Here is a 17,997-nt window from a genome sequence, read left to right on the forward strand (position 1 = left end):
AAATGAAGGCATTAATCACAGCGGAATCTGAATCACCCATACTTTTTCTTTGTTGCAGTAGCTGATCATCATCTCTCTTGATCGCCACATATTTGCTTGACAGAAAAAAAATTCTTCTTCCAAGCTACTCACATCCATAGATAAGCTAAGAGACTGAGATTGGGTTGCCAATTATGTAGCTTATTACGGTGTTCCAATTTTGTGGACTCATGCCTTACCCCCTGATTTAGGAGATCTTTATTTGACTCTTTGGGTTGTCCTTATACCCGAGTAATCTCAGTACTCTGATGTATCAGGAAAAAAAAAAGAAGAAAAATGCATATCGCGCAAATTCCCATCTATTTGACTCCAACATATTTGCAAATATGTTGATTTGGATCCAACATGGTTGTAGATTGACTGCTTGATCCCAGCATAACCGATCTAAATTTTTGTTTGTATTTGAGGTTATGATTAACTGTATTAACTTTGTAGTTGACCGAATCATTTCCACATTCAACCTTTTGATTCTTGAATAATATATATATATATATATCATAAAACAGAATTAAGCTAAAAGCCAGTATTGTTAGCTTCTTCAAAAGCAGTTTTTTCACTCCTGCCTTCCCTTTTTCTTCTCTTTCTCATTTTTTTTCCAAACTAACCTTTTGATTTCAATTTACATATAGCAGTTTTTGCAGACTATTATCAAGGACAGTTTTTGGCATCGGTCTAACTCAGCTCATTTAGCAATCAAGCAAGCTGAATACCGAACGCAAGCTATTTCACCAACAGCTTGTTCATATTGGACAATTTTACCATACGATGTTTATTCCTCAGAAACCCTCAATGCTTCTTCTCTGAAAACGAAGTTCACGACTCATGGTCACTCGCCCTTAGAATGAATAAAAGAGGAAATTTTAACTTAGCACAAAAAAAGCAAGAGCAAAAAGAGCGGGAAAGAGGCTAGGATAGGAAGACAAGGTTGAATCTGCAGTGAGATCCAAACGAACTAGCATGGGCTACTGTGGCAGAGACAGCAGCAAAAGCACTAGTCCCTGTTGATCATCCACCAACAGCGAAAGCAACGCAGGTGGCAGGAATTAAATAGGGAGAAGCCATGCCGAAATGATCGAACCCTACAAATGCATGTATCCAAATAGAGCATCAAAAGTATTCTCGTTGAGAGTACCTTCAGATATTTGAAGCATCATGCATAATTAGATATTTTAACGAACTTGGGAATGGGTATCAAGTATCTCAAGGACTTCATGCAAGAAGGAAAGCCCTAGCTTTCTCAGAAAGCTTTATTGAACATGTTACTAATTTTTTTTTCAACTAATGCTACTGGAGGTTCAGATGGAATGTTGCATTCTGTCAGCAAACATCTGAAACATGTGTACACTCCACTACTATTTATTTAACCATCTTTTCTCTTCCTACTGACCAAAATATATGTTGTATTGTGTTAGGAATTAATTTGAAAACGTGTCATAATTTAGCCTATCAGCTATTCATATCATTTTGCTATTCACTAACATTTCATTGTCATGCTTTCAAGATCTTCTAAGAGTAGAATTGATTGGAACAACTGTGACACTCAACACCTTTTCTTGGTATTTCATGGCCGCCCTTCCTAGATTCATGTTCTTCGGCAAGTAAATACCTACATTCTCTCTGGGTTCGTTTGGTTCGCGGGAAGCATTTTCCCTCTTAGGAATATGATTCCTGGAAAACAAATTCCTAGGAAGAGGATGCCTAGAAAAGTACTTTTGGCATGTTTGGTTGACCATGAAAAAGTGATAAATTTCCAAAGTGCTTATGTTTGGTTGGCCATTCACTTTCCTGGGAAAGTTATGTATAATTCCTATTATGCCCTTAATAAAAATTAGGTCTTTAATGCCTCTTTAATGCTTTTTTAATGCTGAAGGGCCTTTTTGAAAAACATAAAAATGGAGTGATTCCCACCTTATTGGAAAGTAACTTTCTCATGTTTCTCATGAAAAAGCCTTTCCCATGAAATGTGGGAATCATATTCCCATGGGAATACAACTTTTCCGTCTCTCTCCTTTGAAAACTCCAACCAAACAAGAGGCATCTCATTATTTTTCCGTTAACCATACTTTCCCCCCTTCTTTCCCGCGAACCAAACCAAACGAGCCCTCTGAGTTTGGGAAAGTTAAATGCTTAGCCTCAGGCAAGTAACATCAATTGCCAACTTCCAGGGTGAAAAAAAGTCCAGTATGCGATCAAAGTTTAGCATTCCCATCAAAATAAAACCTTGATTGCAGCTGAAAGAGAGGCACAAAAATGTGTGGCTAAATAAATAAAACCAGAACTAGGGAGGAACAAGCCACAACCAATCCATTGAAAATAACATCATGAGAAGATAATTCTGTTATCACAATGCCCCTCTTTGGCAAGCCCATCAGCCATAGTTATGAATTGAGCCAAAATCAAAAGCTTACATGCTGCTGCTGCTTTATGTTTTGATTTCTATCATTGAATATCAGTCCATGAGTACCAGACACTGAGCTGATTCATTCGTTCTCTTTGTTAGCTTTACATTATCACTTGGCGGATGCCAACATTCCTGCATTGCTGCTCTAAATGTTGATGAGAAATAACTAACATAGCAAAAATCTGCAAGGAAACCTTTGTACATTGAAAGCAAATAGAAAAAAGTCAAATTTTGGCAAGGAAAAAAAAAGAAAATTTCCAGTATACAGAAGGTGAGAAATTCTACCAGTGTGAGCTGATCTAGACTAGAGCTCGTAAATGATGCTCAGGAATTCTGTCGAGTCTTTACTCCTCTGAAAGGTTCATGTGCAGCATAATGCATAAATAAGCAATGGTTTAAAAGGATAAGCCTTTTTTGGTCAATGTGTCCATAGTCTCCCTTATGGGGGAGTTGTACTTTACTGGCTATAGCTACTTGGAGAGCAGCATTACAGATTATATTGAAAAAGGCAATCAAGTTAAAAAAGCCTGTTCTTGTCATGATAAAAAAGGTTAGGTTTTTCTGCAAATCACTTTCTCTAATTCTATAAACAGGAAATAAAAAAAGTCATTTCTACTTTTCTTTTAGCTTTTAATGACAACCATATTTGGTGCAGTCAAACTATTTTTATTTTTGTGAAAAGAAAACCCTTTCTCCAACCTTTTGTCAGTGACAACAAGAATGGTGGTGGTGATGGAAGTTGTGGTGGTGGCGGCAATGGCAACAAAAGCGACAATGGTGGTAGTAGTAGCTGGCTATAATAATAGTGATGATGGCAGCTGCATGGTGGTGGTCGTGCCACTGACAATTAAACTTGCTCAAATCCCGAGTGGCCCGCTCAGCCTGCCTGAGCCCAGCACCGTTTAGAATGGGCTTGTGCCTGATATTTCAGCCCAATGGGTCAAACCAGGCCTAAAGCCCATCTAAATGGGCCAGGCTCAAGTTTACATCGACTCGGCCCAAGCCTAGCCCGAACCCAATTATATAAATTTTAAATTAATAATATATTACATATTATATAATATACTATATTTACTACCTTAAGTAACCTTAACATTTCCCATTATTACTTCCCTATCCCACCCTTAGACCCCTAATCCATCACGTGACTCATTTCATCTCGATTAGGGTTTCTCCTCGCCTCCTTGTCACATCCTCGCCTCAACCCAACAACCCCCCACCCCACCAAGGCCATCAACCATCGCCCGCCACTCCACCCGACAACAGTGACAAGGCTCCTTGTTGCCACCCTCTCTTCTCCTCCCGACAACGGAGACGATCTCATCTCCTCACCATCTAGCCTCCAACAAAAGGATTCCACCGACCACCATACCTCAGTCAGTTGATAAAATCATCCTCCCGAATTTTCTCTTTCTCAATGCACACATCATCCCAATTAGACCAATAGAGAAAACATTGGGCTGTAATTCTAGTTACTCCAACAAAGCAATTTAAAAAAAATGAAGGCTTTAGTGAAGCCCAAGGCCCGGCCTAGAAGCCCAAAACATGGTATGTAGCAGGTTTGGGCTTGGGAAGGAGGCTTGAAGGTCGGGCCAAGCCGGGCCCGAGCATGGAAAATTGGTGCAATCACCTAGGCTAAGTCCAATCGAGTTCGACCGGCCCGCCGGATAAGCAACTCTACTGACAATCACAGTGGCAATTGTGGCAATAGCAATAGAGGTGTTGGCAGCTACTAGGGGTGTGCACAAATCAAATCAGATCAGTTTGGAGATAAATCTGAAATCGAACCGATTTAAACTGATTTTCTAAGACCGGAACTGAAACCAAACTGCCAATCTACAAAAACCGCTTGAAACCAACATGAGAAATTCAATTCGGTTTATCAGATAGATGTTCAATAGGTTGTGCTAAATGGGTTAGGCTAAGTCTAAATATAAAAATCCCATATCATACAAGGTTGATGTTCGATGGAATGGGCTAAATGGACTGGGCATAGTCTAAATATAAAAATTCCATTTTATATAAAAGAGAAAATATAAGAAAAAAAAATTAAAAAATCAAATATATAGATTGGGTCAGTTTGAATATATATAAAAATATATACACATGGGTTAGGTCTGGTCGACTTGAATCGATTTTCTAAAAACACAAAACGAAACTAAATCAATTTTTTTGATTCAAGCTTTTCTCAAACTGACACCAAGCTGAATTTTTTGAAAAAAAAAAAGATATAAACCAAACAAAAGAGATCACCTTAGATTAGGTTCGCAATTTGGCAAGCTTTTTGCACACCCCCAGCAGCTGTTGTGGCAGTGATGTTGAGTTGATGACTAGGCCTGTTAACGAGCCGAGCTGCTCGGGCTCGGCTCGGGCTCGGCCCGGTAAAAGCTCGGCTCGAGCTCGGCCCGTTAGTCAAACGAGCCCGAGCTCGAGCTTAAAATGAAGCTCGTTTAAATTCGAGCCCGAGCCCGAGCTCGAGCCCGAGCAGCTCGTGAGCCCATTTAGGCTCGTGACTTTAAGCATGCTGCACGGAGTAGGCTGAGCCGGTTTCCTCTTTTTTTTTTTCCCGCTTCCCTCTCCCCACCCGCACTTGCCAGCTTTTAAAAGCTCACACCCAGTTGCCGTGCCCGTACAGGATCGGTGCTTCGATAGTCGTGGGAAACTCGAGCGCTCCCCACCTCTCCCATCAAGCAAAATATCTGCCGCTGTTACTCGCCAGTGCTTCGATATTCGTGGGAAACTCAAACCCCCAATTTAAAAGACGTCACCACCCCTTTAACAGCGCCACAGCTGTAGCACTACAGTCTCCTCCTATTGGGTCGCGACACGTGGTCAATAACATTAATGACATTCTAAATTTTTTTAGTTTGAATGAACCATCCCTTTTCCCCAGATCAAACTGTAATCATCACCATCTACAGGCCTACGTGCGATGCCATATCTCCGTCGCCACTGTAGATCCAGCCTAGCTATGGTAGGATGTAACGTTTCCTCCCCACTCATCTCAGTAGCCTAGCTATAATAGGATGTAAAAGAAGCTCGAGCCCGAGCTCGGCTCGGGCTCGGGCTCGGGCTCGAACTTGGGCTCATAATTGAAACGAGCTTCACGAGCTCAAGCCCGAGCTTTTGCTTTGCCAAGCAAGACCGAGCTCGAGCCCAATACAGAGCTCGGTACCGAGCCCGAGCCCGAGCCCAGTTTCTATAAAACGAGCCGAGCCCGAGCCTCCCCAAGCTCGGGCTCGGCTCGGCTCGTTAACAGGCCTATTGATGACAGAGGCAGCAAATATGGAAACAGTATGGTGGTGCAATGGTGAAAAGGGTATCAATGAATCAAGGAGATTTTACTTGAAGAACTTGAGTTCCTTGTTTTTAGAAAAATACTAAAAGAAAGATTTTCATGCTCTCACTTTTTTTGTTTCAAAAATAAGGAATGATTTTGAAAAAAGAAAGTAGAAACAATAGTACAAAACATTATTTTCTCCAATTTTGTATTTTTATTTTTAAAATAGAAGATAGGGAAAAAAACAACACCAAAATAGATCCAAGAAGACTAGTTAGTGATTGAGTTCACAAATGTGAGAATTGATTAGAGTCCTTAAAGGTCAATCCCAAAGAATGCCTAGGTACGGATTGATACACACCTCAGTATGCCTTGGTATGGATCAGTATGGGGTCCGTACCAATATGAACATGAATTTCATACCAGTTCCGATCCAATATAGTATGGTATGTCTCAAACCGAGCAATTCAGGGAATATGGAGAAGGAACTGTAGCTTCTTGAAAACAAGCATAATCAGAAGCATGAGCACAAGCATGATCCATAGTTTGAGCAAGTAGGACCTAGGAAAAGACCAACATGATTTAAAGCATGTTGATGAAATAGACCTAGGAAGTTAGGAGTTGTTTCGTTTTATGGAAATATGAAGAATGAAAGCAGTCCCATGAAGCATCCATTTGAACACACAAAAAAAGGAACAGCATTACACAATAAAGAAAATGACAGAAACAAGAAGCTACCAGACTGCTTCATTGCATTCTTCTAGATAAGGGCAACAGAAAGAACCATAATTTTGTCAGGGAGAAAAAAACAGTAGATATTTCTCTGAACCTACTCTATAATCAGCATAAATCAAGAGGAAACTAGAATGAAATTCCTGATTCCCTAAATCATCCCTGTTCCTTCATAACTATCTGATCGAGGTAAGTTTGTGACATTCAGTTGGTTGGAAGGAAGAGAAAGGAAACCATGCTAACATTTTATAAAGTCTCCATATATCAACATGCCAATGATCTAATCATGTCATGTAGAGCTTAGCCCAGAGAGATGTTCCTCTTGGGGTAATAGACTGATATTATTACTAGTTATTCAGAAAGGTTTTCTGTATAAAATTTTCCCACATAAGCTTTTACTGTGAATCAAGAAACAAAAAGTGTGACAAAATTAACATATATAAAAATATAAATCCATGATAAAAATGTAGAATTTGATAGAAAACAACAGGCTAAAATTTTAGAGATAACATTCATTAAAAATAAATTATGCAAGGCTTCTAGTATATTAATGAGCAGTATTATCATGAAACATCTCTAGGTCAAACACCTAGTTCTCTACATGATCAAACAGTAGTGCACAGAATTGTCGAACACCTTATAAGATGGTTATTTGTCATATCATATCATATTATGTCACACTAAAATATAGGATAACAAAACAAAATTTAGAGCAGTAGGTGGTTAAATACATGCAACATCTACCAGAATCAAAACTATGAATATAATTGGGTCAAGAAATCAGTGAACGCATGTACCTTGTTCAAAAATTAAAATGACAAAGCCAGCTGGCTAAGAAGAAAACAGACAAGGATGGAAAAAAAAGGGAGCACGACCACTGAATTTCAACGAGCATAGCTCAAGGTGCCTTCTGCTAGTCTTCTTTCCAGATTATGGGGCTGGTTCCTGCCCTCCTGTGTTTGCCTGCTTTTAGTTTTGAACTAATGGAAAAAAAATAATTAAGAGTTCAAATCCAATTTTTGGTAAGAATATTTAGCCATCTGATAACAGTCAAATCACAATGCAAGCATGCCAGTCATAAGCATGATGGTACTCATTCCCAAACGAACTCCTGCCCTGCATATTTTAACTATGAAGGTATCATCAAGTAAATAATTATGGTCCTTTTTTTTTTTGCTAAAAATAATAATTATGGTCCTTGAATGTCAAATTAGAATCTTATAAAGGGATTATAGTAGACAGTGGACTATACACAATAAAACCAAGCATATTGTGGCTAGAATCCATAGTCCTATTTAGGTTACAGTGTTGCTTAACAATAATAGAGTAAGTTTAAGAATTTTCTTAAAAGGATTTTTTGCTGTTTGTTACCTACATCCAGCCAAAGGCAGTAATTCAACAGCCATCTTCATAAGAACTATTGGAATTTATAGAAGTTTTTATTATCTTCTCCCTCCTCTTAACTTCAAGAGAGAAGACAGGGCCACAGCAGACCTTTATTTGATTTAATTTTCCCATTAAAACTAATTTTAAATATGACGTTCTTCAAAAAATGTAACAGCAGAGAACCATATTTTTAACTTTTTTTGACATATCTGCACCAATTTGCTGTTAGAAAAAGCTTTAATCAAATGCCAGTACTTGAATGTACTAACACTGTACTGGATGCGATGGTTCAACAATATGAAGAAATTTGCAACAATATCAAGAAAGATACAAATTCCCAAGAATGTCATGATTGATAGAAATTTTGGTTTTACACATGAAAAAAACAAAGGTACTGATGGGCACATGAAATAACAACAGATTTCTAGAAGCTTGTGAGCATATGAAAACTCACACGACTTCATGCTTCAGAAAATGGTTCAGTGAGAGAATTTTAAAGCTTTGGAAAGATCATAAATCAATCCATAAATATTGAGCACCATAACCTGTAAAAACTCATTATATCATGACGTCCAGACAGTAAAAATTTTCCTGGATTAAACAGTTGGATTGAAGTTTCAATATACGGTTTGGGCTAAGAAAAGCATAACACTGGTTAGGACCCCAAGCATAGGAAGCTGTTAATTCTGGGTATAGCAGACAGTAGCATGGTGATTTAATGCCCTTGCAAATTTAATTAGGAATCGAATATACATCCCTTTAGATGTCTATGTATCTATTATTTAATCATCTCCCGATTTTCTTTTTTTTTTGATATAGAAATATCTGCTCTTTCTCTCTAAATTGAAGCAAAAAAAATTTAGAGAGAGAGCAGATGGATCCTATCCCCTATATCGAACACTCATTCCATTTTTGAAGGTAAAGTAGAGCAACAACATTGTATTACAAAATCTTCAAAGACAATCCAAAAGAAATCCCAATAACCATAATACATGTTGTTGTCAAGCTCCTCAACATAAGGAGTTTTGTTGTCCCTAGAATGCATATGAGCCAAACAATCCAGCTGAAAAAGAGTTGAGTTGGAGTAAACTTGATTGCTACAGAAGAATAATGTTAAGGTTTATATGAACAAAGATAGTGAGGCAAGACAATATTCACAAGGCATCAGCTATTACACTTTCTTCTTGAAATTTGAAGGCAATAGCATATATGATTGAGTAAAGCATAAAAGAAAAAGATGTAGACAAACTGGTTCTAGAAAGAATTAAGACTCTTTCAAAGGGAAGACGCCTGCTGTTGGACAACCATTGCTACATAGATTCAATTGTTTATAACAAGGGGATGGCAGTTTTGGATATGATTTCCATCAAGGCTTTTTATTCCATTAGAATGATGTTTGAATCAGGATGCCTATCATGCTGATTGACAGAAAGGTCTCACGGCACAACACGGCTTCTAAATAATTGCTAGGAGTACCAGATTTCAATCAAAATATCTGTTACAACAAAATTAGACGACCTGAATAGAAGACCATGTAGATGGAAAAGGCATGAAGGACCAGAAGTTAATTTTTGATGAGAGGAATATGAAACTTGGCGAATATTTGACTAGCATGAGTAGTAACTTCCGTTGTTGGTGGTCAGTGGGTGAGTTTTTATTAGTGAATCCTTAGAAGACAAATTTGGCCTACCTTGATTAACTAACATCAGTAAATCCATCATGGAATAATGGTGCAACCACAATTCCTTTTTTACCTTCCAAATTGTTAACTAATTCGACACTCAATTTGGTATAGCAGGCTCATGTGCCAATAAGCCTTGGGATAAAAGGGGGACAGATACTATGAGGGGGAATGGTAAATGGAAAGGCATGCTATAATAGAGTTACGGGAGTCTGCATATAATTTTCATCATACAGGACAACAGAATGCACTGAAGCCTAGGAAAAAGTTGATTAGAAGAAGATTATGTATTTTTAAAGATTAAGTCAATTTGTTAATTCCATGAAGCTCGGGATCTGGTGGTTGTGTCAAATATGCTGAGACAGGATGATGAAATGGAAGAATAAGGAGGATAAACTGGAGTATAGTTGTTTGATTTTTGCAAGAATATTTTTCTTCTGTTATTTGCTTAAAGTAATTGTGGAGTCACTGAAATCATTTCAGATTTAACTTCACAGCTTTTAATTCGATTGCCTTTCTGCTAACAGTAATTTGATGTACATAATATGCTTTAGAATGAAAGATTTTAAGGCCCAATCATTTGTTTTACAAGTTTTGACTAATTTTGTCATTATAATCCTCAGAAATAGGGACAATTTCCACGACAAGATTTTGTTATGGGTTCAGATCATAATAGTATAGCATTGTAGTTTTTAGGTTGTTAAAATAATTGTTTGACAAATGAGTTGGGAGAGTAATTGCTTATGTAGCTTCATATATAGCATCACCCTCTCCCATGAATTCAATATGTATCACTTCATTTAATCTTTTCTGCTTCCTCTAGAATTTAAATTGTGGGGATAGTGCAAAGGCTTGGACTTTACTAGGTTATAGCTTGGTCTCTTATCCAGATATTTTTACAGTGGAATTTGTTTACCAATATCACGAGATCAGACTTAACTTATATACTTCTTATCTAAAATTAAAAAATATAACAGAATTTGACAAAACATCACTGTCTTTTTGATAAAATTTTCCAAAATCAGACCTCTACTGTGGGCATCAAGTGAACAAGTAATGCAGCATTTCTGAAAAGCCTTTGCAGGAACATCTGTGGCCTCTCCCCTATACCTGCAAGTCTTTGGCGAAACATTTGCTGAAGACCAACCTCATAGGATATTTGTTGAACAAACTTCCTATATGTGCACTTTCACAACCATTAATTTACATTCATCTTTTATATAGATGTCAATGTGACAACAGAAAGGGGTTTACAAAATGGTATCAGCGGTTTGGACCTACACTAACTCTATAATAGCACAGGGCATATAAAAATTTCACTTTCATCAGCTTTCAAAAGCAAAATGCAGATCAAGTAAAGAGTATAATAATTGGGAACAAAAGAAACTGACAGGACAATAGCCAGATCCGACCTGTAATAACTCTCCTTACGGTGAGTTAGACTTTAATATAGATTTCAGAATGTGTTGGGCGTAACTTCTTATCATCATTCTCAGTCATAACTATTTTAGCATTCACCGATGCCTTCGTCAAGTATGACAGCTGGTCACGGAGAAATTGCAGCATACCAGAATAATAATTCACCTCATCCATCTCAAATTCTTGAAAAGTAACTATGGATAAAGACTCAAGATAGGCAGCCCTCCCCAACAAAAATCTCACCAGTTCAATCTCATTGTTGTGCCCCTTGAAGTTATTCATCTTTATGACCTTGAGATTTTCGAAAGCAACCTCTGGAGGTTTCTCCTCGACCACCTCCAAGTATTTCTCCATATAGGGATCATACATATTGGTTGGAAGCTGCGCAGAGTTCAAATCAACACATCAGGAATAGAATGCACCGATTCTAAGATACTATCCAAGCTTAAGCAACGAACAAACCTCTATGAAAAGCCTTTCCAAGCTTGGACACCGGCAAAGAGTAAAGAAGCTGTAGATATCTGTAAGGTTGCTGTCCGTCATCATCACCATCAGCAGCTGCAATTCTCTCAGGTTTCGGAAGTTCCTGAATTCCTCAATTGCATTCGCCCCCGAGACAGTAATATACTGAAGCACCATCATCGACAAAGATTGAGGGGAAAAAATCTCCTTCCTTTACATTTCAAGTCGAAATTTTGATACAGAATCCAATTCAATTCACCAAGAAAGCAAATACCTGAAGCGAAAGGCTGCAAAGGGTCAGGACTTTAACATTGGAGAGCCTGCCGATGGCCTTCACCCAATTGCTCCGAGGAAGCCCCGAACCCAGGCCGCCGGAGCTCATGTACACATCCTCCAGCCCCGAAGAGTTATCGAGGCAGTAACTGGTGAGATAAGCACCACTGAATCGGAAGGACCGGAGGCCTGGGGCCGAGACGGTGAGCTCGGAGACCTTGGGGCAGTGAACTATGGTGAGGCTCGCGAGCCGGAAACCGGAAGCTGGGATGGCGATCCGCCGGAGGTCCCGGCAGTACCGGAGATCGAGCGAACGGAGCCGCGGACAGGCGGCGATGATCCTCCTCAGAGCGGCGTCGGTGATGGAGATGCTGTGGAGGCAGAGGATCTCGAGAGAGGAGAGGCGCTTGAAATGGGCGGCGGGGCAGGAGAGGTGAAATCCGCAAACGGTGAGGCGAGAGAGGTTGGGGCTCTCGCAGAGGTGGAAAAAGTCGCGGCGAGGGGGGCGGCGGCGGCCGACGGGGGCAGGTGATGGGGGAGGAGGGGAAAGGTCAACGTGGAGGTCCTCGACGCCGCAGGCGGAGGCGTACTCGAGCCAGCGGATGACTTCCGGGCCGTGGCGGAGGCCCGGGTGAAAGGCGATCCGGAGGACGTCGAGGCGCCGCCGGCCGCGGTGCCGGAGGCAGCAGCCGACGCGGTCGAGGAAGTCCTCCGGGCGCTCGCCGGCGGCAACGGAGAGGTCGAGGGAGGAGGGGTGCGGCCAGCGGTACTTCCAGAGGTTGCGCCAGTCGCGGGAGAGGACGCCGGTGCGGACAGCATACTTGAGGGGGAGGAAGGAGAGGATGTGGAGGCGGAGGGCGTCCGGCAGATCGGTGAGGCGGTCCGCACCAGCGGCGGCGGACGAGGAGGAATCGCCGGCGCCAGCAGAGTCGGCGGAGGCAAGCGAGGGCTCTGCCGTCCACCGGGGCTTCTTCTTCTTCCGCATCGCGTCGGGAAGCAGGAAAGTCATGGAATGGGGGGCGGGGGCGAGAAAGAGAGAGAGAGAGAGAGAGGTGATAGGTGGGAATTAGGGGAGGGTTTTATTACAATAAGAAGAGGAGCACAGCATGGATGGTTTCCGTAATGATGGATGATGGATACATATGCACCATTACTACCTGCCAAATCCGATTTGATTATTTCAGGACATTACCAAACTTAGAGGCTTTATTGATTTGCTTATATTTGCGATGCATGGGGGAAAAAAATGAAATATAAGATCTGGAGTCAAAAAGTTTTGAAATTCTAATTATTTTTAAATGGTATCCAGTCGTGACAGTTTTATGAAATAGTTCATGTTTGGTATTTAATGGAAAAATCAAACCAGAGAAACATTTTGTTTTGAAGATTTATTTAACTTTGGTAAATTGGGTTGAAGACTTTACAAAAGGATTCTAGATACAATTCTTTGGAAGAAGAGGGGGAAAAAAATCAGAATGGGTTATTTCTTTTATATGGAAAGGACTATAGACAATTGATTTGTTTTATAGTAATTTTAATTTATAATTTACTAATAAGATGGATAAATAAGGTAATTAGATATTAAAAGAAAGCAAGGTAGCTGTGGAAGATTTTTGCTATTCCCACCTTATCACCATAAAACTTATAAGAGATTATTGATAAAGAAAAGGTGGTGTGAAAAAATAATAGCAAAGCAAGGAGAATGGGGAATCCATGAGCTGGAATACAATATGTAAAGTTGAGGACTCTAGTGCAAATCTACAGGAAGGGCAGAGTTAGGTGGTCTCAGGATGCAAAGGTGGACAGTGATCCTAAAAAAGCAAAGGGTAATCACAAATCAATTTTGGATCAAAATGGCCATGTACTCTGAACTTAGCAACCATCTTGGCCCAATCCTACAAACCAAGTCATATTATTATTTCATGAGATGCTTTCATAGTTTGAAACAGCTCATGTTTGTGTTTGCATGTTGCACTTTGAATCTTAGAAGAAATGCTTTCATGATATAGAAGTTTCACATTTTTCAATCAAGGAAATGCTTTTACAACGCATAAGTTCCAACTAAAATGTTAGACAACTGAAGTGTGACTTCCCTATTGCTACTTCAACTGACACTCTATCGGATCGGAGAACAGTTTCTCTGCAAAAATTTTGAGAAAAAGAAAAATTCTACCCAAGGTTACTGTAGAACTAATACGTATTTTCTCTGTTATTCTGGTCAGTGGTAATGTGTAAATGGGAAGCTCAGAGGCTAACTTCTTTTTATATGAGAGGTTTATATCATTCAAGTTCTACACTTGATAGGCCAATAAAGAAAACGGCGCGTAAGAAGACTTTAGAAGCACCTTTGAAGTCAAATGGATGCCCAATAGTCAGCAATGTGAGGTACCAAAGTTAAAGATGCAAAAAGGAGAGTGCTTTTCTAAGAGACAAAAGATGATAAGTTCTGGGGGTTTGGAAGGACTTGATAGCATCAGAAAATATATATGATAGCCCGTAGGTTGAGGGGACTATTCTCCTGGCTCTCAAAATGACCATTCTGCTGATTGCAGATGCCCCTCTTGGACAATAGTTAAATTATGTATTAGGTCAGTGAGGATTTCTATATGCTAAACAGAAGCATGTATTATGATGTTTTCTATTTGTCTAATGTCTTAATTTTTAAATTGAAGAAAGTAGTGATCCATCAATGCATCTTTGCAAGGAGTCAGTTTTCGACCAAGTCTAATCTGAGTGACTTTGGTTGGAGGAGCAGATTATTTTCAGGTTAATTTTAGTAGGTTGCTGAACTTTGAGTCCAGTTGTGGTTGAAATCTGGCATGAGGGTGGTTACGTTGGAGGAGTCAGAGGAGCCGCCGGTTGGAACGGAGAAAGGAGAGCCGCCGGTCGGAACGGGGAAAGGAGAGCCGCCCGGTGCACCGGCGTACCAGCATAAAGCCTTATCGGTGGATTCTGGTGAGGGCCCTCCGATGCTTAGGTTAGAGTGGATCTTAGTTGGTCCAAAAAATTCCTAGGCGTTATCTAATGTGGCCTATTTATAATCCTTGCAGAGGGGACCAGGTGGCGGACGTATAGCTCGTCCTCATTATACGAGGAGATGGGCTAAGTGGCGTGCAGCCAGAGCTTGCTTGAGGTACATGGTGTAGGCCGTTCTTGTGAACGGCACGATATTTGGCAGATATGGTAGGGTATGGCCCCTGACAGTAAGCATGGCTGGGGCAGTATGGTGTCGTCCTTGGTTGACGCATCATGGCATGGCCGGCAAGTAAATATGGTGCGGTGAGGTTGTAAAGTACGGCCATGTATATGGGCATAGGCGCGCGCGTGGGTGCGTGCGTGGATGCGACCGTGGGCGAGGTCGAGCTCGCTTGGAGACCGTCGCATATACTTGGCAAAGTCAGTTTGGTGAGCACTAAGGTCGGGCCGATTTAAGGGCCGCAATATATATTTAGTGAGGTCGGCTCGGCGGACTTTGAGGTCAGCCCGACCTCCTTGGTTTTTAATTGACTTCAGGGCGCCCTGCTCAGATCAGGCGCATCGCCGTAGATTCTTCAGGTCGTCAGTTGGGCACCCCGAATTCAGACCGGGGCGTCATTGTAGGTACGTGCGGTCGATGGAGCCTCTTCGGCTCTTGGTCGATCCTGCAAGGCACTCCAAGCCCGGCTCGAGGGGCTTCATTGTAGGTTCCTGTGGTCGACGGGGCCTCTTCGACTCTTGGTCGATCCTGTAGGCGCCCCGAGCTCGACTCGAGGGGCGTTATTGTAGGTTCCTACGGTCGACGAGGCCTCTTTAGCTCCTGATCGATCCTGCATGGCATTCCGAGCTCGGATCGAAGAGCATCATTGCTGGTACCTACGGTCGAGGGGCCTTTTCGGCTCTTGGTCGATCCTGCAGGGTGCCCCGAGCTCATGGCAACGAAGAGAGCTGGCCGAGATCGGCTTGGCCTTCGGCGAGGTTCGAGGTCTGGCCTGCTCGGTGCTGAGGTCTATTTGGCTAAAATTGGATGGTCCCATGCTGAGGTAGATGGTCCATTTTGCCTCCCATCAAGTCCTATTGAGGACCTCTTGATGATGAAATGGTGCTAGGGAAGCTTAACATCTGGACCGACAATTTAGGCAAAGGGAATGTCACAATCCAAGACCTCATCCATAAAGACTAATCGGAAGGTAATATTTAGGTTTTTTAATCATATATAAATACCTAAGATCTATCTAGTGCATAGCCGATTTAGGACTAAATACCTGCCCACATATACTACTCCTATTTAAGCCCCAGCATCCTTACCAAGTTAAGGGTCCAAATCAATGTAAATATATTCACAAGTACTATAAATTCAATTACAAACACCAAAATTAGCCCGTGGTCTGCCCCAATAGGCCCACACCGTAGTCTTCCTTAATCCACATGGACTATGGGTCGAGTTTGCTCTAATATAATTTGGCACAATCCAGAATCTCATCCTGAAAAGTTAGTCGGAAGATATTATTTAGGTTTCTTAATCATATATAAATACTGAAGATCTATCCAATGCATAGCCGATATGGGACTAAACATATACCCGCACGAATCCTCACATAATACCATTTGTCACAACCTAGGACCTCATCCAAATGGGCTAATCAAAAGGTATTATTTGGTTCATTGGTTCTATATAAATATCTAAGATATATCCGGTGCATAGTAGATGTGGGACTAAATATACAGCCAGATAAATCCTCACATAATACCATTTGTCACAACCCATAACCTCACCTAAAAAAGACTAGCTATAAGATATTATTTGAATTCCTTGTTCCTGTATAAATACCTAAAATCTACGTGGTGCATAGTCAATATAAGACTAAACATACCTGTATGGGTCCTCGAAGGAAAAACAATAGGTTGCCTTAGAGCTATAGTTGCAAATATCAAAAAATTTGAACGGAAAAGACTTTCTCCAAGTAGTGCATACTACAAAGTGAACTAGGGCAACTAGATGCATTTAAATAATAAGGTTTTGGTTGCATCAACGAGATGCATTTATCCTCCCAATCATCTTGAAGCTTCATGACCGAGATTTTAATGGGGATGGAGAGTGTCCCGGCGCCATCCCATCTCATTCCTATCAACAAACTTAGAAATCCATTTATGCAAGAGAAAAAAAAAAGAGAAAAAAGATAGAAAGAAAGAAAATATGAATAAAAGCAAACAAATGAAAAGAATGAAAGGAATGGAGAAAAATGAAATAAAAGAATGAAAAAAAGAAAGAAAGAAAGAAGAAGGAAAGAAATAATAGAAAAAAAAGAAAGAAAAAAAAGAAGAGAAATAGAAGATATCTACTGAGATGCATAATCGAAACAATTGTCATAATAGGGCAAGCAGAAAGATATTCCATCCTATGGAGAAATCGGCACCTTGTTTCACAAAATTTTACTAAAAGATATTTGCCCTTGCCAAAGCAAGAGTAACACGATAGTATGCTTAGCATCATTGGAGTCATTATTTAGAGAACCAGACTTGACAGATTAGACTGAGAAAATCCAGGTAAATGAGGAGTAGAATCTAAGCTAGATTCATAGCCGCAGCAGAAAAGTAGTTGGCCAATGGCCCTGTGTAGTGTCTTGTAAAAATGAGGCATTTGTAAAGGACCATATCCAAATGATTCGACTAGTCAATCACACGGAATCTACTCCACCATGCTTACACCTAAGGTGAACGAAAGGAAGTCTCGAATTGTTGATGAAATCCAAGTGGAACGTGAGATGCTTCAAGGAGAATAAGTGAAAACTCATGTAGGGACAACTGCTAGAAATCGTGGACTTTGAAAATATGCACAAGATATCAAAACGTCATACTGCTTTTTTCCAATATTTTTTTATTATTTTATAAAAAATTAGAAGATATCTGGATCATTCATTCGTTTAATAAATTAAAATATTTAAAGTATTTTATTATTAATAGGTTACCAGCAGATTGCCTACAAGTTACCAGCCTCTTTATTTTTTTATTTTTCTTTTCAAAGAAAGAATATTTTATTGTTTTTTTCTTCCGAATCGCTGTGTTCCACCAACCTCTATCTCGGTGGTGGAGTGATACGAATAGGCCGTGGATCCAGAAGCGCCGACGTGGGGACGAACGGAGAGGCGGAAAGGGGAAAGGAGAGGCTGAGGGTGGAGGGCAGGGCGATCGAGACCTCGATGCCGCCGCCACTGCTCCCTCTCCGGCACCGCTACTGCACCCGCCCGCTTCGAACTCCCGAGGAGGAGGAGGAGGAGGAGGAGAAGTTTTTGATTGTGCGAGATAGCTTCCACTTCACCGAAGGGTATCGTACATGCGGTGCCTCTC

General features: G+C 40.6%; 1 protein-coding gene across 7 annotated transcripts; it reads right to left on the bottom strand.

Annotated features, from left to right (window-relative positions):
• Positions 1–619: 619 nt before the first annotated feature.
• On the bottom strand, positions 620–12,781 carry LOC103718683 (F-box protein At5g03100-like). Of its 7 annotated transcripts, none has more exons than XR_005507124.3 (5): positions 11,675–12,781; positions 11,401–11,565; positions 11,182–11,319; positions 7,250–7,432; positions 620–2,572 (listed from the first exon to the last, which is right to left on the bottom strand). XR_005507124.3 is itself a non-coding variant. In XM_039116467.3 (4 exons), the coding sequence occupies exons 1-4, from the start codon at positions 12,680–12,682 to the stop codon at positions 7,337–7,339; spliced, it is 1,380 nt and encodes a 459-aa protein (XP_038972395.1). In that variant the 5' UTR covers positions 12,683–12,781; the 3' UTR covers positions 620–7,336. The 7 variants fall into 7 exon arrangements, 5 of the variants coding, with proteins under 5 accessions (XP_038972395.1, XP_038972394.1, XP_026664905.1 ...); XR_015968135.2 differs by having other exon boundaries at positions 620–2,580; XM_039116467.3 differs by having other exon boundaries at positions 620–7,405.
• Positions 12,782–17,997: the final 5,216 nt, after the last annotated feature.

Source organism: Phoenix dactylifera, chromosome 8 (assembly GCF_051530095.1).
Source record: "Phoenix dactylifera cultivar Ajwa chromosome 8, Ajwa_hap1_PhDact_Kaust_v1.1, whole genome shotgun sequence".
NCBI classification, from domain to species: domain Eukaryota; kingdom Viridiplantae; phylum Streptophyta; class Magnoliopsida; order Arecales; family Arecaceae; genus Phoenix; species Phoenix dactylifera.

Excerpts from the sequence above, each read along its gene's own strand:
- LOC103718683 (XM_026809104.4), bottom strand. The coding sequence starts at position 12,682 with ATGACTTTCCTGCTTCCCGACGCGATGCGGAAGAAGAAGAAGCCCCGG. Across the intron at positions 11,566-11,674 it reads TTTGCAGCCTTTCGCTTCAG|TATATTACTGTCTCGGGGGC; the intron begins GTATTTGCTTTC and ends ATGGTGCTTCAG. Across the intron at positions 11,320-11,400 it reads TGGAAAGGCTTTTCATAGAG|CTTCCAACCAATATGTATGA; the intron begins GTTTGTTCGTTG and ends AACTCTGCGCAG.